Source organism: Perissodus microlepis, chromosome 12 (genome assembly GCF_051167445.1).
Source record: "Perissodus microlepis isolate ML-2025 ecotype Zambia chromosome 12, ASM5116744v1, whole genome shotgun sequence".
Lineage (NCBI taxonomy): Eukaryota > Metazoa > Chordata > Actinopteri > Cichliformes > Cichlidae > Perissodus > Perissodus microlepis.
The window spans coordinates 7,390,961-7,418,236 of NC_140472.1; the positions used below are offsets into that span (position 1 = coordinate 7,390,961).

A 27,276-nucleotide genomic window follows, 5' to 3' on the forward strand; every position below is an offset into this window, starting at 1 on the left:
GCTGTCTGCCTCATCATGCTGCAGCAACTATCCTTGTGCATTCAGAACATCATTGAGGCAATGATCTGGGGTGCCCTGTCAAAACTGGACGCACTTGTCAATCAGCAGCTCAAGACAGGTTCGCAGGGTCTTCTGCTTCACTCAAGTCTGTTTTTGCTACACAAAGACTAGGTTCAACCCTGATAAAAGGGCAAAATGCACTTCTGTACCTGGCCCACATACAACTTCAACCATCATGTCGGGGCTCCAGGCCATGGTAGCGGCACAGGCCTGCTTATCTCTGCTGAGGAGGGAGATTTTCTTTCCTCCATTTTTGAACTTAATTATTTTTCCCCGTAAACGGCATGCTGTTAAAACAACCCACCGTTCTCTCCATCTCTTAAAGGCTGCATTTAAGGCTGACAGCTTTAATTGGCAGCAAGAGGCAGGAAGTTGGAAACTTCAAAACACACACATCAGCCATTGTCCAAAAAGCCCAATTTCTGTTTCATCTGCAAGGCAGGAAAGCCAGAAAGCCAACTCTGAAAGCCAGACCTTAAAAAACTGAGGCAGAGCCACTATTATTGATTAGTGACACCATCAAGTGTTTTTTCTCCTGCACTAAAATGCAAAGTTTTACTTGAACTTTGATCTGATCAGTGTGGCTGGGACAGAGAACAGTGGTTTGAAAAAAGTCTGCTTGCATACTATGTACTGATAGTTTTAGGATATTGCAAAAATGAAAAAAAAAATGTATTGGGACACAATAACTATGTCTCTTGGATATTAAATAATATGGTCATTGGGCAATTGGAGTGCAGAATTAAGCTACTTCTTCTATAGATGTAGCTTAATTTGATTAATTAGTTGAGTGTTAGCCCTGGTGAGACAGTGACATGACAAAAATGGTACCATTTGTTGTGCCTTGTGCCTTTTTCATTGCACTCTCGGATTCATTTCTATCCGCCTCAACTGCTGAAAGCCATTGATGGTAATGATGGGATCCAGAGTGTTTACACATAGCCTTGTCTGTGAGAAACACATAACACCTCATTCACTAGAACTGTTACTTTATTTTCCAGCAAGAAAGAGACATATGACTTAAATCCCCTCCGCTGGGCATGTTGCAGGGCAAACTGTAGCTCTGCTGAAAGAAGAGGTAATAACCTGGCAGAACATATCCAGTAATGCAATAGCTCAAAAAAGTCACCAGCAATAAATTGCACGCTATTTTCAAATAGCAAAAAGTTAATATAGAATCTTTCTAAGATCAGAACAGCTTAAAGTGCAGAAATTGAAAAGGTGACAACATACATATAAGAATTTAGGTATTGTTATGGATCAGAATGTATCATTTAAAATCTGTTTTGTTCCAACTTTTCATTATGCAGCCAAGCCCTGTCGTTTCAAACTGAAAATGACTGTTTACTAAATACAAAGCAAATGAACCTGATTCAGGATGTCAGAATGTGTGTCAACCACATGCCGGATTATCTACAAAATATGAAGCAAGAAGCATGGAATTATGCAGTAAATAAAGAATTGATAAATAACTCTAAATATATCTTATAGTTTTGATTCCTGAAAATAACCACCGTTTGCTCAGGTGTTGTCAGGGTTCAGTTGTGAAATTTCTTGCCTTCTTAGTGGGGTTGAGAATATCGGTTGTTTTCTGCGGAAGTCAGGTTAGTACACAGCTGACAACCCTATTGGACAGCTGTTAGAAATCAAATTATGGCAAGAACCAATCAGCTGAGTGAAGAGAAACGACAGTCCATCAATACTGTAAGAACTGACAGTCAGTCAATCCGGAAAATTGCTAAAACTTTGAATGTGTCCTCAAGTGCAGTCGCAAAAACCATCCGGGGCTACGATGAAACTGTCTCACATGAGGACCGCCCCAGGAAAGGAAGACCAACAGTCACCTTTGCTGCTGAGGATGAATACATCTGAGTCACCAGCCTCAGAATTCGCAAGTTAACAGCACCTCAGATTAGAGAATAGATAAATGTCACACAGGGTTCCAGTAGCAGACACATCTCTACATCAACTGTTCTGAGGAGACTGTGTGAATCAGGCCTTTACGGTCAAACTACTAAGGAAAAGCAACAAGCAGAAGAGATTTGTTTGGGCCAAGAAACACAAGGACTGGACATTAAACCAGTGGAAATCTGTGCTTTAGTCTGACAAGTCCAAATTTGAGATCTCTGGTTCCACCTGCAGTGTCTTTGTGCGACGCAGAAAAGGTGAACGGATGTTCTCTACATGCATGGTTGCCACAATGAAGCATGGAGGAGGAGGTGTGATGTTGTCGGGGTGCTTTGCTTGTGACACTGTTGGGGAATTTTTCCCAATTGAAGGCACACTGAACCAGCATGGCTACCACAGCATCCTGTGGCGACATGCCATCCCATCTGGTTTGCGTTTACCATCATTTATTTTTCAACAGGACAATGACCCCAAACACATCTCCAGGCTGTGTAAGGGCGATTTGGCCAAGAAGGAGAGTGATGGAGTGCCTCCACAGTCACCTGACCAAAACTCAATGGAAATGGTTTGGGATGAGATGGACCTCAGAGTGAAGCCAAAAGGGCCAACAAGTGCTCAGCATCTCTGGGTACGCCTTCAAGATTGTATGGAGACTTATAGATTTTGTTTAAAAAAAGACAGAGCACTGCAGGTGAATCACTGCAGAAACCATAAAAAGCCCATCATCAAAGTAAACTGCATTCATAGGAATCTACCGTAGCAGATTATTTATTCATTACTTTTAAAAACTGACAGCACTGTGCTGATGATATTATGGCATTTCATCTGCCCTTCTGGCCAGGTCACTTTGGTTTCTCTTTGCGCTATGTCAAATACTTTGATGAAAGGTTTCTGATTATACTTTATAATTTGTGCCGTTAATAGCATTTCATTACATATCCCAGATTAAAAACAACTAATTGGTTTTTCTCTCAACTTATTTTACAAACTAATGAGTATTCATCCGGACTAATTCTCTCTGCTTGACTTCTGCCCCTTCTCCTTCTTCTTCCTCTGTTTGACCCTTCTCTGGTGTTGCCATTAAACTGGACCAAACTTTCAGTCCCCATCTGTCCACTGGTAGTCTGAAGCTTCCCAGACAAAACTCTCATGGCATATACTTGTAACTGAATTACCTTTTTTCTCTGTTCACGTGTGAAAATGAATGTGATGATGTGCGAAACTGCTGCTAAAACGGCTTTAAATGATAAATGTATTCTGAAATCTATTTATATCTGTCTTCTCTGATTTTCAAGAACATTTTCCTGCATAAGTTATTAGTCTGGCATCTTCCAAGCCAACCCTAAATGTATATTTCCACACCACAGATTGACCAAATTGGGAAAACTCCAAAACACTTGAACATATTTTGCTAATGAACTGCTTTTGGCACATTAAAAGCAAAAGTACAGACCTGAGTATTTTGCATTGCTGCACAATGAAGGATTACCAAAATGTGCAAAACAATTACAGCAACCTACTCCCTTTGTCTTCTTTACTTTGCTCCTCTTTTTTCACTTATACGTCAGACTTGAACTATGATGACCAATGACTGACATCAGTTTGTGATGACCAATCTGTGAGTGTGGGTTTTATGTGTGTAATTACAGAAGAAAGTTTGAGCGGAGTTTTCACCTAGTGCCATTCGATTAGGCTACAAAAGAAGTTCATTTACAACTTCCCTCTCATGCAGAAATAACTGGGCCTGTCAGGATGTAGAGATCAAACATATCTCATTTTGTCACGCTGACTTTAAATGTCAAAGATTTGAGCATTTGCGCATATCTGTAATACATGCATATAAATAATCTCGCTAACAATGTACAGAGCTAAAGGCCAACTATATATGCTTGAACAAACCTGTCACTTAAAAATGACTATGGAATGAGAAATTCATACATTTGCACTGGAAAATTAGCAAGAAATTACCTTTTTTATCATCATAAGAAGGAAATATTTGTACAGCAACTCTCTCAGTGCTAATGCACAATACTGTTTGTGAACTCATTGGCATAACAATTTGATTTAAAAGTTGGATTTAAGCACATTTAGGGCAGTGATTATAATGCATTTCCTCCAAATTGTACTTTTTGAAACATGCAAATGTATTTTTAGGTGTTAGTCTCTGTAGCAAATAAAAATGTTATGTAAAGATATTATCTCTCTTCTCTCAGCAGAGGTAATGGACAATACTCCATCATCCATGACTTTTCTCTTTCTCTCTCTCTCTCTCTCTCTCTCTCTCTCTCTATATATATATATATATATATATATATATATATATATATATATATATATATATATATATATATATATATATATATATATATATATATATATATATACACATATACACACGTACACACGTATATACAAATCTGATCATTTGTCAACATCGAATACTTAAAATGTTTAATTAATTTAATGGCTAAATCCAAGAAGTTCAGTCAGTCATCCCCGAGTTTAGTCCAGACTGATATATCCACTTCAGTACTGATTCTCTGACATTTTAATTTGTTTGGTTATTACTAAACACCTGAGAAGCATGACATTTCCATCTGCCTCAGGTCTGTATTCAGTGCTATTCAACAAATATAAATTCAGTTAATTCAGCTTGCATGCAACTGATGCAGCAGAGCTGATCACTCTACTTTCTTTTATTGTTAATGTCATCGGACAATGCGATATATCAACAGTGTTTCATGTGTACTATATTTTTCTGTAACTTTGAATCATAATATTTACTTCTCGTTACCTTCTTTACATTTAAATATACTATAGTATAAATATAGTATGAGTCAAAGCTCTCACAGTTTAAAGCTTTGCCAACTTTCTTTCATCCTTCATTCTCATACTCTCATGCCAAATATGAGGAAACCCAGTATTTTATGAGGAAAAAATAGATTGATTAAGTTGGCTTTTTTGTAGTCTGATCAGATTTGTTCCATGTTTCACCACCAACAACAGTCCTAGACACCAGAGCACAGAAACTACAGTTTATGGCCATGAGTTGCTGGAGGTGTGCAGACCTGTTGGAGGCTGTAACAAGTTCAAAGGAGATTATTCGGTGCAGGTAGCCTAAAGAACAAATTTCCACATATTTTTGTGTAGTTTAAATACCTGCAGCCTCATAAGATCAAAGGTCACTTTTAGTAAATCTGATCCATTTGCTGTTTTTTTAGTGTTTGGTTAAAAAAAGTAATTAATTGTAATTGTATATTGTAATAGCTGAGTCACTTATGAATTACTTATGAAGATTTAGGCTGTTATTGTTTTGCAGGACTGCATATGACCCTAAGTGCACAGTGGGATGTCTAGACTATTAAAGGCGCCAGTTTGTACAAGAGAATAATCCCAGTACGGCAATATCAGATCATGTGTCGGTGACAAAGAATATTCTACATAAAAGTCCATGTAAAGTGCCCCCCTGCCACACACACACACACACACACACACTTTTTTTTCCTAATGCCTGCTATTCAAATTTTAAGGATTTGAAAAGTGTGACCAATGCAAAACTGTTGTAGTAGTTTTGCATTGGGGCTTTTTTTTTTTTTTATTTTACATATGTATAAAACACAAGACAAATTTATGAGTATTATTAATTATTTTAATATTGTTATTATTTGCCTGTTGTGGTTATCCAGAGCAACGAAACTAGTTTTGACTCAATAGCAGCCTTTTGTTTAAGAAACAGTCACAGGTATCCATTTAAATTCTGCAGATATGTCTGTGTGTTGATGCATCCTTCACCATAAAGGATAACCTTTGCCTGGGTGAGCACAAACCTCCCCAGATCAACAAAATCCCTCCCTGTTTGCTCTTGTAAGGTAAAAATTCATTTTCTCAACAAGCACCTAAGCTCACCTTCTCCCACTGAACTGCATGCTGGGCACTGAGTCATATAACCTCTTTCACCACTGCTTCTGTTAGTCACTTTACTTTGCATCATAAATCCGCCTTCCTCTTTTTATTGTTTGTAGTTTCTTGAGCATAGCAGTGCTCTCTCTCATTGGCAAAGGAATAATGTGTAGCCACTATTGGAACTGACCACTGCAGTCCCTTTATTGGTTGCCTGCAATGCTAATGAGGCACGAATGAAGCTTATTAACGTCACTCTACATGTCAGCGATAGCTAAATGTTACTGTTATTGTTCAAATAGAATTAAACAGCCTTGCAATAAAGACCGTCAACTGAAAACAGAAGTGCTAGAATTGGAGATAATTAAGTCATCATGCGCTAATATCATTAGAACATTTAATGTGAACATTTTTGTCGGACTTACCAGCTTAATTATTTTATAAGCATTAATAGTTTTTGACACGTAGCAAAAGCTACTTTTTGTATCTTCACAGCCCCATTAAGCTGTGCTTAATCTAAGCAAAAACTGAGAAGTAGAACTAACTTGGACAGGGCGCGTTGCAAGTGATCTTCTGTACGGACATGCCCTCGCAGAAGGCCCCGCCATTCAGTGGTGCCGGGTTCGTGCAGGTCCGAGATCGCTTCTGGACACCCCGCCCACATGGCGCATTACAGGCCGACCAATCCGTCCACAGGGACCAGCCGCCATTCACTGGAGAGAGTCCAGCAAAGTTAAGAAAAGAAAAAGAAGTAGAGTGAGGGCACGACAATGAATAATACTTTTTACTGAACTCTGGCATAGTTAAACACTCTAACAAGAGCTGCTGGGGTTATTAATGATTATGCAGGCTCAGAGGCAGTGCAAGGCAACAATGTATAACGGTAGGAGCAGATTGAGCACAGCGCAATACGCTGGATATACAGCCCCCTGTTTCGTAATTGCTCAGTTCAGTGTTTCTTGCACTTGGATTAAGATAAAGACAAGGAACTATGCGAAAGCAAAGAAAGCAGCCATTAAACGGAAACGCCGTTTCTAAAGGCGACACCGACTCATACTGGTTGACGGGTTTGGAGTCGACCGCTTAGCGTTGTGACTGAAGCACTTTATGATCTCTCTGTCTTTCTCTCTCTCTCTGCTCAGCAGTGCTATCAAAGCTGGCGAACCCACGTTTCTGGAAGGCCTCTGGCAAATAAATACTTAATAAGCAACACTCCTTTTAAATGAGATTAAGACACAGTGGCTTATTTCCTTTCATAAAGTACACATTGATTTTAAATGAGAGGCAGTAAATTGAGTGTTTGAATAATACATTCATCTGAATAAAGAGGAAACATTGCTCTTCAGTGGGAACACAGAGACGGGTCTCTTAATCACTTGTGTATAGGGGCACAGGAAGCCGAACAAATTGATCTGAAGTGCCATGTAAACATTGTGTCACTACTCTGTAATGTGTTGTAGCAGGCAATAAGCAGCTGCTACGATGGCGTACCAAAGACTATCACAGTTGCCGTGGCGCTACGTCTCTTTGCCACAACGTTGCTGGCCAGACAGGTGTAGTTGCCTGAGTCGGACAGGCGCGCTTCGTTGATGATGAGGTTGTGGTCGGCTCGGGTGTCGATGTTGTCATCCGTCAGGGAACTCACCAGCTCTTCGTTTTTCAGCCACTCCACCTGTCAAAGAGTGGTAATATAGTACTCATATGAGGAGTGTTTGCAGAAAACATCACTAACATCATAGTTAAGTACAACACACTGGAGCAATTCCACTTAACACCATGTTACATGGGCAGACAAATGGACCCAAGATTTAAAGCAATTCAGTTACACAGGAAATAATGACTGATAGCTATGTTGACATGTATTCAAAATAAAGTTTATTTTCTGACATACAGAAGTGCTTTGGATAGGGTATAGGGGTTAGGGTTGGTTTAATCAAATGGCTATCTTGATTTACCTATTTGAGGCTATGAAAAAAAGCCAAAGATGGAAGAGCCAAAAAATGCAGTTCCTCTCTTTGCCATTTATGGTTAGGTTAAAAAGCAAATCAATCCCCATAGACTCTCACGGTAAAGTGCCAAACTTTAGCCTTAAAAACATGTTAACTGCCTTTTATAAACAAGGTCTTTGACCTCTATGGGTAGTTTCCCCTTTCATCAGAGCTTTACGGTGGGGGGATATAAATACTGCTTGGGGTTAAAGTTAATGGACAGGTTTGCTAACACAGGCTACTCCAATTGGGTGCTAGGCCTTAGTTCTGTGTTACTAAACTAGACTATGTTTGTGCTGTTGGTACCTTCTAGAGCATTTTAATATGTGGGGTACAGCCCACCCAAGACGTTCATTCTTGAGTTTTGGTGATAGACATTTTAGCACTTTATCAGTCTGTAGCTTTGTACTACTTAGCAGCTATGCTAACCAGGTTTGCTACCTTTTCCTGATGACTTGGTAGTCCACCCTCTGATCAAAAAACAAACAGAAAAAAACAAAACAAACAAGCAAAATGCTGCGGCTTAAAAGTTGAGAAACTAATGGAATAGCTTACGCTGTAGGTTAGATCTTTTTGACCAGGATATGTGGTTGAATGCACATGTTAAACAAATATGTAGGACTCCTTTCTTGCATTTGTGCAATATCCCTAAAGTTAGAAAAATCCTGCTCAGAGTGATGCTGAAAAACTAGTTCATACATTAATTACTTGTAGGCTGGACTACTGTAATTCATTATAATCAAGTTGTCCTAAAAACTCCATTAAAAGTCTTCAGTTGAGCCAAAATACTGCAGCAAGAATGCTGGCAGGGACTAGAAAAAGAAAGGGTAATTCTCCTATATTAGCTTCCCTTCATTGGCTTCATGTTATATCCACAATTAAATTTAAAATTTTTCTCCTTACAACAAGGAATAATCAGACCTCATAGTACCGTGTCACCCCAGTAGAGTACTTAGCTCTCAGACTGCAGGCTTACTTGTGGTTTCTAGAGTATTTAAAAGTAGAATAGGAGGCAGAGCCTTCAGCTTTCAGCCCCGTTTTCTGTGGAACCGGCTCCCAGTTTGGATTCAGACACCATCTCTACTTTTAAGATTAGGCTTAAAACTTTTGTTTTTGAATCCTCCCTTAGCTAAGCTGCTATAGACCTTCCCATGATTCACTGAGTGTTTTTTCTTCACACACCTCTTTTCACTCTGAGCTAACACATCACTCTGTGTTTTTTTCCCACTGTTGCCAAGTAATTGGTCACTTTACCTTACAATACAAAGTGGCTTGAGGTTTACTGCTGTTGTGATTTGGCAATATATAAATGAAAATGAATTGAATAGAATTAGATTTGGGTTAAAATAGACATTTTCACAGTGTTAACCACATGCAAACCTCCGTTTTCCATTTAACTAAATTGTCTTGTGGCGACTCAAATTTTACATCCTTTACTATAAACATACTACATTTATACAAGTCCTTTATTACATTTATTATAGGACCCCTATTATGCTTTGGTTCTCTATTCCTGGCTCTTCATGCTGTCAGTGACTGAAGACATCCACAGAACACACAGAAGGCCTGCTATTCATATCCTTTTCTTGCAAGGGGCAGCCTGTCAGAAGAAAGTTGGTTTAAAGGGCAGAAATGCTAAAACAATGGGTCTAAGACAGATAAATAAGATTAATAGACATTTCCTGTCTTGAGCACTGGCTCGACATGGTGAAGCAACACTTTGTTTGTTTCGAGCATACTGAACCCTCAACGTGCAAATCTTAGTAGCAGATCCTGTATCTGGATTCAGCACCCTTAAAAAAGCCCAGCAATACACATAACTGCTGATCAGCTACATTTTACAAGGCCCACCCTGCTGATTAGCCACAACTAGGCAGTATAACCACTAACGCTAAAGCCATTAGGCAGTCAAAGGATGTGCTATAACCAATTACCAGCAACAGAGAGGAAAACTAATTATGAATTACAAACTTAGTGACGCTTTACTGCTTCTACCCTGGTAAGGGAGCTGCATCGCTGCATTTGCAAATTACATTCATAGTGCAGCAAAATGGGCTGGGCTGATGGATTTATAGGAAGAGCACAGGCAGCCACCCTTTATAATAAACAACACTCAGGCTGGATGCAAATAGGAAACGCCTGTGGGCATGCAAACACTGGGTAAATAGAAATGACACTCAGACCTGAGGGATGATGGATTGCAGGTATATATTGACATGAATAAAAATGATAATGAACGTCATAACATAGTAATCATTTCTCTCATTTTGTATTTTTCCAAACTTCTATTTCAACCAGTTGTGCCACTCCAAGTTAGAATGAGAATTTCTCTTTTTTTACAGTGCGACTGAGGCCCTGCAGATTTTTCTGTATAATTTAACACTGGCCTCTAAGTGTCTGTGAAGGTTCTCAGTCATCCAGGTCATCGTAGTCAAAGGAGCTTGCAAAGAAAAGCGTCTGGACTTCTTTAAGTTACTTGAAGACGTTTCACCTCTCATCCGAGAAGCTTCTTCAGTTCTAAGGTCAAATGGTGGAGAGTCCCAGATATAAACCTAGTGGGAGTATCCCCCCACAGAGGGACAAAAGGACCCCCTGATGATCCTCTAATCGCCTGAGCCAAGGTGTGAAACTGGGTGTGGGTCCCAATCAGCCAGAGTTTCGGGTGTGTTCATTGTGAAACCTGGCCCCACCTTATCATGCGAATTCCTGAGGTCAGATGGCCCAGGATGTGAGTGGGCGTCATGCACCGGGATGTCATGCTTGGAGAAAACTCTCCTAAGTTTTTCTGATACACCGGCTACATTTCAGACCCAGCAACACGCTCAGACAAAAACTGGTTCACCCGAAAGACAAAACACCAAAACACAGACTTAACAATGTGGTGTATGCTGTACAGTGCAGCGAGGAATGCCCAGACCTCTACATTGGAGAGACCAAACAGCCACTTCACAAGCGCATGGCACAACACAGAAGAGCCACCTCCACAGGACAAGACTCGGCAGTCCATCTGCATCTTAAGGATAAAGGACACTCTTTCGAGGATGCCAATGTTCACATTTTGGACAGAGAGGACAGATGGTTTGAAAGAGGAGTGAAAGAAGCCATCTATGTCCACTGTGAGCGACCATCTTTGAACAGAGGCGGGGGTTTACGACACCAACTCTCTGCCATCTATAATCCAGTTTTGAGATCCCTTCCCAGACGCCTTAACGCCCACTCACATCCTCGGCCATCTGACCTCAGGAATTCGCATGATAAGGTGGGGCCAGGTTTCACAATGAACACACCCGAAACTCTGGCTGATTGGGACCCACACCCAGTTTCACACCTTGGCTCAGGCGATTAGAGGATCATCAGGGGGTCCTTTTGTCCCTCTGTGGGGGGATACTCCCACTAGGTTTATATCTGGGACTCTCCACCATTTGACCTTAGAACTGAAGAAGCTTCTCGGATGAGAGGTGAAACGTCTTCAAGTAACTTAAAGAAGTCCAGACGCTTTTCTTTGCAAACTCCTTTGACTGGCCTCTAACATGTGGGGTTTCATCAGAGGTTAAGCGGCCTAGCATCGTTAGATAGATAAGAAAACAGAGTGTCAGAGGAGCAGGGCAGGGGATGGGGTCTAATTTCTCATGATTAAAGTCATCCGTCACTGAAGGGATGACACAAGTCCTGGCACCCTCCCACACCGCACTACATCCATCCCCCCACCACCGCCACCAACAACTTTTTTTATGTATTTATTTCAATTTTATCCTGTGGGGAAATCCGTGACTTGAAAGAGGCAATTAATGTGTGGCACGAGCTGGCCCTCCCAGTGTGGGGCCACACTGCACATTAGCTGTCTGTCTGCCACTAACAGCCCTTGGGTACTGATGAAAAGATTCACCAAGCGGAAGAGAAGGGAGGAGAGAGACAGAGACAAAGAGAGGAAAAGAAGGAGGAGGTGATGGGGGAAAAAGATGAAGGGACAAATACAAATTAGGCCAGTGGTTGTGTGGTAGAGGATGTGAGGAATGAATTGCCTAATTGGCACATTTGTTTCACTTAGGATGCGGTCATCAGTGTCAGCCCTGACAGAGGGGTTACCAGGTGGGCCCCCGGCATCAGGACTTCCTTCCTGTGATTTCATTACCCGAATTGCCCCTGAAGTTCACGTCCTCACAGCAGCCAGGTTCCCTTATCTACTTAACTACCCACACACATACACATATACAGCTTATTCTTGATGACATTTACTGATGATTAGATGCTGAGAAATGTGGGTGTCGAGGGGCAATTAGAGGACAGAAGAGCAATGTAAACGGGTGACACTGTAGCCATCACCAAGACTTATGAGAACAGTGCTGATCAAGTCCTTGCCAGCTGAAGCATTTTTCCCCTCTGCTCGTGTGTCTCATTGCTTGGCTCTAATGGTCATTTGATGTCAAGGTGACTCAGTACAAATGGAGTGCTTCAGTGCCCTAAGGAGGAAAATCTGTCTGCTGAGTCATGCTTAGGTGTCACAATTTAACATGATCTCCTTCCGCCTGTAGGTGACTCTTACCTGCCTGACTGTGGGAAAGAGAAGTTTTTCTCTGCTGAGCATCTCATCAGTGCAATTATATAGATTAAGTGTGCCACCAGGCATATCCCTGGTGATCACGTGACACCAGCAAATCAGACTCCTGGCTTCAGGGCTGATCCTCCCAATAGATCTCTCTCCGTCCACCAATCAGCAGGCCTTGTCATTAAAAGTATATGTGCATCCACACATACACACAGATACACTTTGAACTCAGCATGACATGCTGTGTTCATCCGAACAGTCAGCCTGACAGCGGCAGGTTCATTCGGAGGGGAGCTATCTGCAGCTCTGTTGTGCTCTCCTGCTCTGGAGGTTAATCAAGAATGATACGTGGAGAACAGAAAGTGGGCCTGCATCGCCCATCCCCTCTCCCCTGTTGCTTCCCAAATGCCACCTCTCCTCCCCTCTGAGCTACAAGGCGCTGCATTACTATTCCACCTCGATCTGTCTTATCTTAACGAAATAAATAGAGGGAGCGCCCGGCTGCGGCCTGGGCCGGGAGGGATGTAATTGCTCGGCTTAATAATGAAGCTCATCATCTGCTCTCTAGGAGCTTTTCTCTGACCTATGAGAAAATAACAGAGGAGTCGGATGTGAAAGTAGAAACAAGTGCAACAGAGGCGGGAGGTGGGATAGAGTTAAATGCTAACTTGTTTTCGGAGCTGCATCGCAATGTCTTTGTGAAGCTCACCAGAGGAGAGCTTGTATCACGGTGCAGGAGCATTTAGTTGATGCTCCTTTGTACTGTGGCCTGTCTACCTGAACTACTGTAGATCAAGGGGATTCATCCTGGATTAAAGGCTTTCATTCAGGGAAGCTGAAATTGGCTTCCAGTTTGGCTGTTCATTTCACACTTTCTCTAAGAGTAACCTCTCAAAAGAAACTCATTATACAAGGCTCTCATGGACCTCTTTTCTCCCCAAGTTAAAAGATCTACTCTGCATTCACATCTCCTGATATCTGTGAACTACAAGTGGAGAATTGGTCTTGGATCGGGAGCCGTGAAACAAAATTGCAAATAAGTTCCTCCTATGTTCTCTAACCATAGCCAAATTAATTTCAGCTCTCTGAATATGAGATATGAAGGTATTTTGTTGCAAAAAGACCCCATAGAAAGTTACATTTTGATGCTTACATTTATTTTGTCCCACTGAATTCATAAAAAGACACCAACAAAGACTTTACTTTTGATTAAGTCTTAAATGGATGTCTAAGGATGTCTGAGCATTAAAGGCTGAATCTGTTTTCTTTACAAAGAAATGATGTGAAATGGCTGAGAGGGTATAATTATTGATTTAAGACCATTTCAACAAGTCTAAACATACAGAAACATACACAATAGCAGCCACGTCAAATGTCTTGTGGGAGAGACCCTACAATAATACAGGGATTTGGTTGGTTTTTTAGAGCATTATATAACTGATGAACATGCTGAACATCTTAGCTAACAGCTGCATTTAGGTGTCTGAACAAGGGCATGTAGCAAATAGAGACTTAATCAAGCTAGTTAGTAAGCCCCAATATGTACAACAGTAATTCATTCATTCACTTATCCCTTTTTAGGGGTCGCAGGGGGAGCCTATGGGGCCTATTCCAGCTGTCTTAGCGCGAGAGGCAGGGTACACCCTGGACAGGTCACCAGTAGACACAGACAACCATTCGCAATCACATTCACACCTATGGGCAATTTAGAGTTTCCAATAAACATGTCCCCACTAACTGCATGTCTATGGACTGTGGGAGGAAGCCAGAGTACCCGGAGAGAACCCACAAAACATGGGGAAAACATGCTCCACACAGAAGACTGATGGTGGAACTGAAAATTTCCATTTCCACCGTTCTTTTTCTTTTTTTCAGTCTTTGAGTGAATATGTTGATCAAAGGGTAATTGATAAGAGGAACCTAAAAAAGGCTACAAATGGTCCACATGCAGACTGTTTGACTGGTTGATTCATTGGTTTGTGTCTTCCTTTTTCCTCATTCTATTGCAAAAGCACATACCTTATTTGGATGAAAATAATCTTTATTAGTGCAAGTCAATGGAAAACTAAGATATGGTAATATTCACTGCTCTCTATTTGTCACTACAGGCCACCTTTGTAACTCAGCTCAAATATGATTAGTATATTTTTAAGCTTTTTTGTAATCAATTTATATACTAAAATATATGAAATACTTTATTTCTCCTCTTGAGTACAGCAGATAATTGGACCTGCACTAATACTCAGTTGTCATTTTCATGTCAGTATTTCAAATTGTGCTACAAAGCCTGTTAGAAAGTTCTGTTTCTTTTTCTTTGAGTGTGTTCTTGAGTGTAAGTCTGCCACCTCAGGTTTCACCGTTGTCGGGGCATGCGTCACACATGGCACTCTTGCGTTTCCTACCCTCACTTTTGCTTCAGGTGTTGTGGGACATGGTGCAGAAGTGTGCCGGAGACCTGTGACTTGAAGATACTGCAGAAGATTGAAGTGCAGGCGTGGCTGCTCTAAGAAGCAGGTAAAAGAAGTTGGGTTTTTGTAAGAAAAAAAACCACCCAATTCTCCTAGTTCTCTTAGTAAAAATGTGCCAATCACAGTTAGACAACTTCCATGGAGTTATATTTTTATCACTAGGTTTACACCACTGCCACATCTAAAGGTTTTTGTCTCCTCAAATGCAGTGGAAAGTCTGAAAGGTTAGAGCTCATTAAAGGAAACAAACAATAAATAAATAAAAAAAAAAAAAAGTTTTAAATGTATTCATGGTTAAGGGAATATTCATAATTGGGGAAAGAAAAGGAACCGTTTTCTTTTAAGGCCAACATTTAATTTTACCAAACACTACCTGGAGGTATCAGTGTCTCATTATCTGTTTTCTACAATTTCTTAATTAGAGACTTAAACTTGCTGACTTCTCACAAGTTGCTGAGATTTAAAGGATTGTAGTTAACATTATGCATTTGTATGATCATTTATCACATTTTTTTGACTCAAACAAAAGAGAAAGCATAATTTGTCTATATGGGAATGTTTTTGCATAAAAATAAATATATAAATTCTGTCTTACAGAATTAGATTTGATTTAGACTGAAGTATGGCAATAATAATAACTAGAAAGATTCAGGTGCGCCCTATATTTCCAAAGAAAGTGATCTAGAGAGGTAAAACTTTCTGTTTTGCTGACAGACAGACAAAGACAGACACTAAGAACACACTTCCCCCTCCACGGAGGAAGAAAGAAACGTGAAGAGCAGAATAAGTAGTTTTCAGAGTCCTGCGTTGTGTCAGCGGAGCTTCCTGTCTGACTGTTCACAGCCACAACACAAGCTCCCCCAATCAAAAGTTTCAGCAAGCACCGTGTTGTCTAAGATGCAAATTTTGAGCCCCAGAGATATAAAAGCACTCACTCCTACTCGCAAGTGTCAGCCTAGATGTAACAACTTTAATCTTCCACTTGACCTACTGCACCTTTTCAAAGAGGAACTTAACTCTGCAGGAGTGCAGAACATTAGGATGTCTTTGTACAGGTTTTCACAATTAAAAATGACACTGCTGTATTATGTTTTCATAACTACTTAACAAAGCCAAACTAATGTCAGGTCAGTGTTTTTCTTCATCATACATAATTATGTATTCATGGTTTTAGAGGGGTTTCTGTACATAAATGAAAGAAACAGAAAAGACAAACAATGCTGACTGTTACAGAGTAGGAGGAATAACTAAACGACAGAAAAGGTGGACTACAGGACATCTGCCATGGCCCCTCCCTTGTGCAAATAAAGATCTCCAGAGTGCAGGAGACCTTCCTGCTCAGTGTCAGACTCCAGCCTAAATAAACTGTTGTAACCACATAATGCAAAATGATTCCACCGCGAGTGACTGGAGACTCATTAGCTCACACTGACATCCTTGCTGACGAGGTTGATTTCCAAACACAGCCTATGCGCCGCACTTCAAACCGCATTCTCGCATCCTATTGGTCCTACCACAGCAGCAGCCATCCTGCAGCTGCAGTCACTGAAACCTCATACTAGCGCACTCACGGACGCCATCTCAATATTTCATGGACAAGGTGCGCTGAAATCGACTGGGCTGAAGATATCTGCCCTGTGCTCCCTACATTATTCACTCCCATCTCTTGTGGCCGGGCTCATATGTGTTGACAAAGGACTAGATGGGACATCGCGATTCGGTCTGAGCCGCACAGATTCACCTATTTTTATCCACGCCATGGGTTCTGCAGCACTGAAATGACATCACTCCTCCATTTTCATGTTGAATCATTTAGACAGTGCGGGGCCAGAAGCTGACCTCTGCCTAAATCTGTTTCCTGCACACAGCAGTCACACATATATTGTTTATGCTGATTATTGCAAGTCTACATAAAAATAAGAGGAATGGACATTTGGTGCCAAATGTGTATTTGGTGACATTTGAACACTGTTTGCCCTGATGAGTGAGTACTGCAGGTCACTGTGTATGAAACACGTGTCCTCCATCTCCCTGGGAGCCTCCATTTAAGTTGGCTCTAACCATGATTTAAATGCTTGAAGCAAAAAATATAATAATAACAACAAAATGCTCTTTAGAGGCAACCAGTGTAACCAATTTTTTCCACTCTATTAGAGTAGCTCTGCTTGATACACAGTTCAAATAATCCTTTTTTATGGTATACTGACACTTGGTGCAGTCCCCCAATTCATCCTCACCTTAAAACAAGCCTTTTCAACTCCATCCCAACTTTTTTAAGGCAACTTTGTTCAGATTGGGTGCCCCTCATAAACAGAAGGTTCAGAAGAAAGAGAATGGGTGCGACTGCTGTGCTCACATCTAGAGCACACCTGAGGTGACTATATCAGGGAAATCTGCTCTTACTGACATCATAAAGAGCCAAGATTAGAAAAAAAAACATGTTCAGAGATGGAGCTCACTGGTATAACGGAACATATGACAAAAAAATCCAAGAGAGCATATAGGTGTCCTTTAAAAACTATATAACAATATTGTCTGACTGTTATCTGACCTAGACCTGATCCTGAGCTTCACCTGACTTGTTATCAGGGTCATCAAGTAACAGACATTAAAAAACAAACATCCAGTTACAGTTAAACCCTTATAATTAAGTGTTAGCAAAAAGATGACAGGGACTTGCACCATCTATCTAAATGTTCACATGTTCTTACTTTTACTGGCCACATTTATGTATACAAAGTCAGAAACTCAGAAAACAACATAAATATGTTCTCAAATAACAATTTAATAATATGATGTATAAAATGCTAGAAAATAAAAGATTAAACAAATATAGTCTACTAGGTTATTGACTTTTATTGCAGTAATCAGCTTTAACCTGTCCATAAAATGGAGGTTTCTGAAGACATGAATTTACTCCTTTACTCAAACATTGTAGCCAGAACACTGTATCATATACTGACAGATCTTAGAGGACCTGGAAACTTGTCAGCTGAAGCTGAGGACCACAAAGCAGAACATGGTGGAAAAATATATGGGTCACAACAATAACTACTATGACTGATGGGCTGATTATTAAGCCAAGGCCTTGTATCTGTGATAAAAGCACCTGCTTAGAATAAAAAAAAAGGTCTAACTTAATAAGTGGTTATGGTTTTGGTGGACATTTGCTGGAAACAAAACTTTAATTACACCACACCTACATAGCAAGGATCTGATGGCAGTCAGTGTGCTATCTAATTGTAGCATAAATACAGATAATCAAATCTTATCAGAACACCTACGCGGTCGTGATGAGTTCTTGAGCTTAAACTCATAAAAAGTAATTAGCAGATATATATCTTTCACTTTGATTACTGTGTCAAGAAAGTTTAACGTGATGAAGAAATGCATAAGACATCAAGCCAAGTTGCTGCTGTGACCGCGTCTTGAGATTTTTTGCTGTTAGTAAAACATGTTGATAATCTGCATGCTGAAGTAAATGTAACAAATAATGTGGATCAGGAGTTTGTAATATGGATGAAATCCAATCTTTAGGAAACCTGAGGACATTCAACAACACAGGTAGATCACATATGATTAATTTTTCAAAGTTATGAAAAAAGATGATATACAGGTACGATATGAACTTACCCTTGAAAACCTGAATGTATTCTTGGCCCTACTGGCAATTGCTCAGCTTTAGAAGGGCTAAATGCCGTATGAGACTTACGTCCGCTAGAAACCAAACTATGTCATTATTCATGACAAAGAAAGACAACACAGTTGGTACCAATATGACAGTTTTGTTTGAGAAAGACTCGAGCTATATGGAAAAGAAAGATTTACTTTTGTCTCTTGGAGTATGGTGCATATGTCTTCTTATGATTTACTAATGAAAGCTGCGGAAGATCAGAGGTCTCGATCATATCAAAGCCATAACTAATGAAGTTTCTCATGGTAATTGTGATATATGAGCCTCCCCAGGAACAGACTTTGAGGGAGAAAATGGGACACGATGTGCATGTAAATAAACTCAGCCCAGATAACAGACAAGTGAAAAATATCCACTGTTCTTTGTAAATAATTTCTTAGGTGCAAGTGGTGCAATCCCTATCCTGAATATCCATATAGTAACTGCAAGGCACAATCAACCCTTTTATGAGCACGCAGTAGAAGCTGACAGATCAAACAACAGAATCCAGGAGGACAGGGAGCAACATCCCACTTCTGCATTTGAAGCCAGATGTTTCTGGTTTGCATGGCTAAGAGAACATGTGAAAGGCTGATGTGTAGATCTTATTGACAATATTGTGGATAGAGGTTTGGATTAAAAGCTATATTGTGAATCCTCTTCATCAGGAGGTGTCTAGCTGACTTTGAAACCAGTGCCTTTGTGTCCAAATATTTATGTGCACTTATCACTAGTTTCTAAACACAACTATATCAATCTCTTAAAGGTCAGAGAAAGCGGAGCTGAAGGTAGAATCGACTTTCTGAGTGGCACAGAGCTACTCTCACAGAATAAGTATCCGCTCTGATGCGTATGTTTTCTGCTCAGTGGGAGTATAAGCTTCTTCTCTTTTGGGACAGGCGGAGCTGAGGAGCAGCGGACTTACCTCTGCAGCGGGCACTCCCTCCGGAGGACGACAGTGCAGAACGATCATCCCATTGATTGGCACCTCCTTCCCCTGGGGGTCCTGCTCAAAGTTTTTCCTCAGGTCTGTATGGGGAGATAAGAGGCTGCTGTCAGGTGTCAAGTGTCACGGTCAGCCTGGCCTCAATTCCCTTTAGCAGCTAACATGCAGGCTTGCCCCACCGGCTCTGCACACCACGACCTTCAAAATCCAATGTAGCCTGTATACGATAGAGAGGATCCAATGGCCCTGTGCTGGGTAATCTGTTAACAAGGTGGTTTGAAGGATATGCTGGATGGATGAAGTGAGCAGGATTGCTATGATCATCCTGGGCACTCATGTGCATACAATAGTGACAGATCCTATTCGGCCCATTTTCCAAACTGCCTTTGATAGCTTATTGCGCTGCAGCTATTCACTGAAAACCAGTTAAAACATAAAGCAGGAATGTGCCTTTGAAATTTTCACTTCAGTTATGAATGGGTTTTTATGAACCCTTGGGATCACAAGAGGTTGCTTGCATGTAAAAGATCCACATACAGGAGGGAAGATGTTGAGCCTGCAGTCAAAACCTCAGTTCAGCTGGCAGCTACACTCAGTGTAAAATGACTGCAAAAACAGTGACACCCAAATCTCAGTAGATAAAGAGCTCGACAGTTACTGTCATTCGCCAAACATATTCTTTTTTCTCTCAAAGGACAAAAGAAATACGTTGCTTTCTTACTGTATTTAATTTATTTTGACTTTCACTTGGCTTACAGATTCTGTAACCTCTAACTCTAGCAGCAGTATTGGTCTCAGACAGGAGTGGTTGAAAGTAGCTGATTGTGTCTAACTTGAGAGCATTTTGTTTCTGGGAATTGATTATTTCATTGCTAAAAAAATCAAATTCAAGATAAAATCAGCTTGTTGCGCTCGCACAGTTTGGTCCAAGGAGAGGGGTCTGTACACTCCACTCTCTTTGGGGACAGACACTGTAAATCATTTGCCAGATAGTTTTGTTAATTTGTTATATGGCATTATTTAAATACAACTGGTCGCTACAACTTTGAAGTTGGAGTGTGCAACATTTTCTTCAGAGACTGCTTTAGATAAAGTAAGCAAATGGACCAAAGGTTAAAAAAACTGGAATAAAACATGAGACACACAAATATTTTGTTATAACATGGTCATGTTATTATAATGCTGTATTAACTAGTATTTTTTTTAAATATATAGACCCTTGGAGTACATGCCTGCATAAATAAATCAATGTCAGAGTCACTTTACATACAGCAAACTTTGATCTGAGTTGGGCCAGACCGGTGAAACTCTCCTTTAACTACACAGTGAATCTCTGAAATGTCTTACTATAAGATAAGGAAGTACATTTTCAGCAGAACCTCTCAGTTTTTCTGTGTTTCTATGCTTTTTAACCAGTGTTAACAAAAAAATAGATCACTTTTGATTGAAGGTTATAATTTTGTTTGCTAACATAATGGGCCACTAAGCTAGCATGAAGGAATCTCTTTCTTTGCTAGAAAAAGGAGCCCTTATTACCCACAGAGCAATTCAGCTACTACTGTTCTAATTAGTCTCAAAAACCAGGACAAAGCAGAGTGTGGTTTGTCAGTTTCTCAGTGACGCCCACTCCTTGTTTGTCCCTTCTCATTTACAAATACCAATATTAAAAGCACTCAGCTTGAGGCTTCATAACTGGACTGTGAGTGCCATTATGCTTGTTCTGAATACAGCCCACGATTCCATCAGAAGTTCACGTTATCCTGGCATTACCTCTACCAGCATAGCAGTGTCAAGTAGACATGAACCTTGCCAAATGCATGTCTTTTTCACTCCACACCTTCAGATTTGAGCTCTAAAAATTGAAAACAGTATTGGTTGCTGGACACCAGTAGCTGTAAATAAAAAAAGCGTCCCACTTGGTTAGACAATATTATTTTGTGGGAATTAATTATTCATTTGATAAAAAACTCTATTTTTGCTGGCATGGTCACAGATTTTGGTCCAATGAAACAGGGTTGTTGTCCTTTGTTGGGAACAGATGCTGTAAATCATATGTCAGAGAGGTCTGAGTGGTCATTTGATGTCATTATAAAGCTATCACACAGACCTATGTGGGGAAAAATCACTTTTCCAGTACCCGAGAGCTAGTCATACTATAATCCAATGTGCTTGAGGACTTTATGTCATCTCTCTTTTATCCGTTGATCTATTAGTGACAAAGAAACAGCTGGATGTCTGTGCAGGTTCAAGCCTTTAAATTTCTCAGCTGAACTTGTGCAGTGTAGTTTGTATATTTGTAAACTTTGTTTTAGTCCATGGGTCTTATCAGGGTCAACATGCAGCTCATTACAAGAACCATTTAAAGAGTTCTCCATTGATTTAGCTTTACATATCTTTTTGCCTACAATACCCAGAAACCCTGTGTACCACTGGCAGTTTGCTCAGAGGTTTCATTGTGTCAAGGTAGTAGCAGCTAATATATCCTTATCTTCTAGCCTCAAGCAGAGATGAGCCCCAGTAAATCCCCTCTCTTCTAACTCCACACCCCCAGATTATTTTTCATTTTCAATCTTGCAGTCTTCTCCCACAAACAATGCTGACACAAGTATCATCGCATTTATCAAACTTCACATGGCTCCCTTTGGAGACAGAAAAGCCTTTATGTCCCTTTTCCACATATGCACTAGCACTCCCCAGCACACACTTTGATGTGTAAATTGGAGGAGATGCCCTCAAAATAAAAGTATAAATCATATTTATGGACCAAATGTGGTGACATCTATAGCATCATGAAGTACCCTGCAGTATAGGAAAAGGACTGATTTTGAGATAAAATGGAAGAGAGAGTCATATATGCATGATTGGTTATCATCTATAGTTCTTTTCTGTTTAATGAACATCTTCTCTAAAATATGTTGTATGTTTATTCAATCAATTCATTCAATCTTGCAATCAAGATTGCAAGCCAAAACTAAAGTCACAAGTTTGCTGTTAAAACTCTTTTACATAAACTTGAAAATTCATGCCCTAAATTTTCACATCTTAGGGGAGAGTTGCAAACTCACAAGCGATGCGAACAGTAGCCTTTCGACTCTTGGATGTGCCCAAGTGGCTCCAGGCAACACAGAGACACCAGTAGTCCTCGGGGCCATGGAAATCTTCCACCTGCTGGCGTGACACGTTGATCATCACTTCACGCACCTTCAGTCCTGGATCAACAGAGAAGGTAAGAGAGTTAGCAACTCCGTGTGCCTATGTGTAGTGTTGCACACCTTAGATTAGATTAGATTCAATTAGAGTTTTTCTACCCTGCATTTGGGACCACTGAAAAACACCTAAAGTGCTGTGCTGAATCAAGTTAAGTTTAATTATTTTCTAAAATTATTAAGACGTTTCTGCCAGTTGTTTGAATCTGTGGCATTTGTTACGAGAAGATGTGCCATATGTGCAATATATTTGTTACTTCTAACATGACATAAATCTAAAACAAAGGAACAGCTCAGGGAGTCACTGTACTATTAATAAGACCATAATGTGAAAAGGTAAAACTGGACTTGATTCTTTTATGCACTGTACAGTTCCAAAAGCAAATACTTTTTTTTGTTGCACTTCCTTGATCTACAAATTGTTGCAATTTATGCTGCAGGGAACTTGAAAGTATTTTTAGTGAACCCAAAAAAAATTCAAAATAAATATAAATAATAAATATTCAGTGACCAATAACTGCCCTTCGTTCCCTTCAATAACTGTGCCTTATTATCCCTAATAAGGCACTTAGATCTTCCAATCAAATGCTCCTGACGCAACCGAGGTCTCGTCTGAAGTCCAGAGGTGATCGGGCCTTTGCTGTCGTAGCTCCCAGACTCTGGAATAACCTCCCTCCTTATATTCGTTCCTCCGAGTTCATCCAGTCTTTTAAATTGCGTCTTAAAACTTATTATTTTAGTCTGGCTTTTGATTCAAACTAGTATATTATTTCATGGCTAGTTTTTGTTTCAAACAATTGTCATATTGTTTTCTGCCCTCCTTTTAACTGTTTCTTTTTTTTATTCTGTCTTATGCTATTGCTCTGACCGACTGTGAAGCACTTTGGTCAACTTTGTTGTATTTTATGTGCTATAGAAATACCTTTTGATACTTTTTTTTATTTTTATTTTGCCACAATCCTTCCATCCATGAAGTCTCTTCTTCTTCTTTTTCTGAATTAGCAAGCACAGCTTTCCATGCTGTTCAAAGAGCAGTATTCTCTAACTGTTTCTTTCAGATTTGGAAATGTCCTGGAAGGTGTAGTAAAAAAGAAGCCAGGTCAGTCATCTTTGATGTCCTTTCTGGCTGGCTACGCATTTTAGTCCTTAAATACATAAGCTTAAGTTTAACCTCCAGATCATGGACTGGGAATGGGAAATGATAAGAATTTAGAGACTCCAATTGCATTATCTGTATTGCTTATCAATTTGATTAATTATCAATTCTTATTGGGTTCCCACTGACGCAACTATGAGAGTCACCACCATCTCCAAGCAGCATATCAAATACATTACATTCATGCAAATTAATTAGATGCTGTGTGGTCAAATCTCACACACTAACACAAATTCCTGTCCTAATGAGGACACACATATGATCTTTCTCTCAGTATTTAGGTAGGAACATAAAGCCAACAACACACACCGAAAGATGAAAACCAGCACAAAGAGACTTCAAAGTGATCTCAACAGTCATTCTGCTGTAGAACTGTGAACAGGTAGAAACAGAGGCTGCAGCCTGACTGCTCATCCATTAGTTTCCTGTTGAGCTTCAGGGTCTGGTTGCTGGGGTGGGGTCAGCATTCACTCAGATTTAATGTCACTATGAGATCTTGGCCAACTTAGCATTAGCATGTTGTCTGTGCAGGTGCTTGTAAAAAGTCGAAGTTGACTTAGCAGTATAATGTAGTTGTTTCTGTCCTGAATGCAGTTTGCACTTTACCATCGTGCTCTCTTCCTTTTCTGCAATAAAAATAAAACATCCATATCCATGCTGTAGAATGTGTCACTATTTTTCTCCTCCAGCATACAAACTGAAATCAGCTGATTGTGTCAGTGCAAGTAAGTGGGATAAACTGGATCAGGAACAAAGATGACTAACAATTCCACGGACGTAGACTACTGGGAACTGGTTCTCTACAAAAACTGGTTCTTGATTCCTGTACTACCACTTAAGGAAAAAATCTTCTAACTAGCAGCAGGTATAGAAGTTGATCTCTAATACAATCCATCTATCTATCTAGATAGATATTGCGGGAAATATAATTATTACAAATTTCACATATAAAGCACTGCTGCACTTTGATTGTAAGACTGACATTCAACATGTAGTGAATGAAAAAGGTTTTTTTTTTTCAAATTAAGACAAATATAGACGAAAAAGATGAGCACATACTTGAATAAGTGTAGCATACTTATAGCAAGATATATGATGAGAGGAAGAAGCAGAAGAACAGAGACAACTTTTGTGTGTGTATGTGAGAGAAGGGAGTGGGTGAGAGAATAAAAAGTCAGAAGAAATTGATTTAAAAAAAAACAACTTTATTCAGTCTCACAGATATCGAAAGCCTCCAATGACAAGGACAGTCACTGAGTGCAAATGAAGCTGGTGTGCAATATTTCAACTGTTATTCTAAGTGCTTCAAAGTACAGACGTAGCACTAAAGAACAACAGAGCTAGACATAGCAAAATGGATCGGACAGGATTACCTCTTCGAACGATTTAAGATGAAGACTTTGTTCTAGTGATGGAGAAAGTACATAGGAGACTGACTGTTCCAAGGCAAAAAAATTGATAGGCAAACATCATGAAGATAAAAAACAAAAATTTTTTAAAAGACTGCAACTGGAGAGCCCTATTGGTATTGACTTCTGGAAATAAAATAAAACACTGACAGCTTCACTTTTTACAAAGTAGTGCAGGCTACTTTTTATAAACCCAAACACACACTTGAATAAGTAGCCTGTAATCAGTTGGCAAAAATGGCTGTTCATAAACAACAAGAGATGAATAATGAATAATGAATACATATATTTATTGTTCTTCCTTGTAAGCTACATATTTTATGTTTAAAGCCAAGTAATCAGTTACAAGTACCATTGTAATACCTGTTTGATGAACACTTGATCACAGACACACACGCTCCACTAATTATTGCTGTATAGACACTGATAATCCTGGTCCCATAGGGAGTTTATATTGCAAGTTTTATCCAGATTGATTAACACATCTTGGAGGAGTTATACAGTCTTTACTTTACCATATAAAGTGCTTTTAGGCAAGTGTCGTCGTGTATATAAAACTGCAATTAAACTGAATTGAAGTGAACTTCAACTTCACAATATAAATCATTCAAATACTCTACTTCCTGGTTTTAGCTGTCTTAGGGGATCTCACTTGAGGACAGCTTAATAAAGAAACTGTGACTGGTCCACATAGGGCTGCCACGATTGGTCGACTAGTCACGATTACGTCGACTATTAAAATCGTCGACGACTGATTTAATAGTCGACGCGTCGTTTGAAGCTTTGTAAGATCCCAAAAGACGCAGGAATAAGTAGTAGGATTTAAGAGTGTAATAACGGACTGAAACAGAAGATGGCAGCACTGCATGTACAAGGATGCCAGCTGCCGTTAAACCCCGAAGAAGAAGAAGTAGCTCTGTCCCAGAATTCATAGCGCGGCCCAGCTCAGTTTCCAACAATGGCGGCAGCTAGTTAGTTTTAATATTACTCTTATTATTCTTTTTGGGTCACAAAATAAACGTTTAACATATTTTCAGGCGAGAATGTAGCTGTGTAAACCTCAAATATCTGCTCAGTTTATCAAGACACCACATATTTTCAAAAGCGCTCCAACGTTTTCGGAGACGTCTGTTACCCACTAGCTCGATAGCTAGCCGGGGGCAAGGCTCACTAGAGCCGTGAGAACACCGGACTCCCGGCAAATCGTTTTCAAACCCACCGCCGTCTTTCGCTACTCAGGTTAAACATACATAAGTCACTTAGATAACTTAAAATGTTATTGTTTGGCTTTTTTTTAGTATTTTATTTGTTCCTGAGTAAATCGGTTTGGCTGAGATTAAAGTTATAGTTTTTACACAGCTGAATAAATGTCAAGCAGACAGCTGATTATCAGAAGTGTGAGATGCTCGAGAATATACTCCGGTGTCCTGTTATATTTTAGATAGCAAGGAGTTTATTAAACTTCACCGAAACAATCTGCAAATGTCATTAACATTTAATAAACTATCATCTTGTCTTTATTTTTAGTTAGCACAAACCTGAAACACGCTGTAAGCTAATGATAGTTATATAAGAGCAGATGCTGCTGGTGCAATAAGCTGTAAGTTTTATGTCCAATGGATGATGATCTGATTAGTCGACTAATCGCAAAAATAATCGGTTACAAGTCGACTATCAAAATAATCGTTTGTGGCAGCCCTAGGTCCACAGTGTTATTGTTTTCTTTTGTCACTCTTGAGGGAGAGCTAATTTTTAAGTCCACTCTCGAATTACACTGTAGACTAGCAAATAGTATTTTAACTTTATTTTTGTATTAAAGAATTAGAAATTTTAACTAATCAACATTGATCAATGAGTTATTTAGAATTACTGCTGCTGCTGCTGCATCAATTATTTAAATACTTTTTTCATAAATACAGGTATCTGGTGACCATGTAATTTTTCTTTTCATGCAGTAATGACATTGATACCTTTGCAGTATGTTTAATTCACTAATACCAGAATCAGAATGTCTTT

At 39.8% G+C, this 27,276-nt stretch overlaps 1 protein-coding gene across 2 annotated transcripts in view; it reads right to left on the bottom strand.

The window, feature by feature from the left end:
• The window catches only part of unc5db (unc-5 netrin receptor Db), a 292,277-nt gene that overhangs the window by 102,950 nt on the left and 162,051 nt on the right, over nucleotides 1-27,276 (bottom strand). For both annotated transcript variants that reach the window (XM_084946399.1, XM_084946400.1), the window contains exons 3-6: nucleotides 22,555-22,698; nucleotides 19,469-19,572; nucleotides 7,360-7,540; nucleotides 6,414-6,581 (exon numbers count right to left, since the gene is read on the bottom strand). In XM_084946399.1, the coding sequence (XP_084802525.1) occupies nucleotides 6,414-6,581; nucleotides 7,360-7,540; nucleotides 19,469-19,572; nucleotides 22,555-22,698 (597 nt within the window). The remainder of the gene's footprint in view (nucleotides 1-6,413; nucleotides 6,582-7,359; nucleotides 7,541-19,468; nucleotides 19,573-22,554; nucleotides 22,699-27,276) is intronic.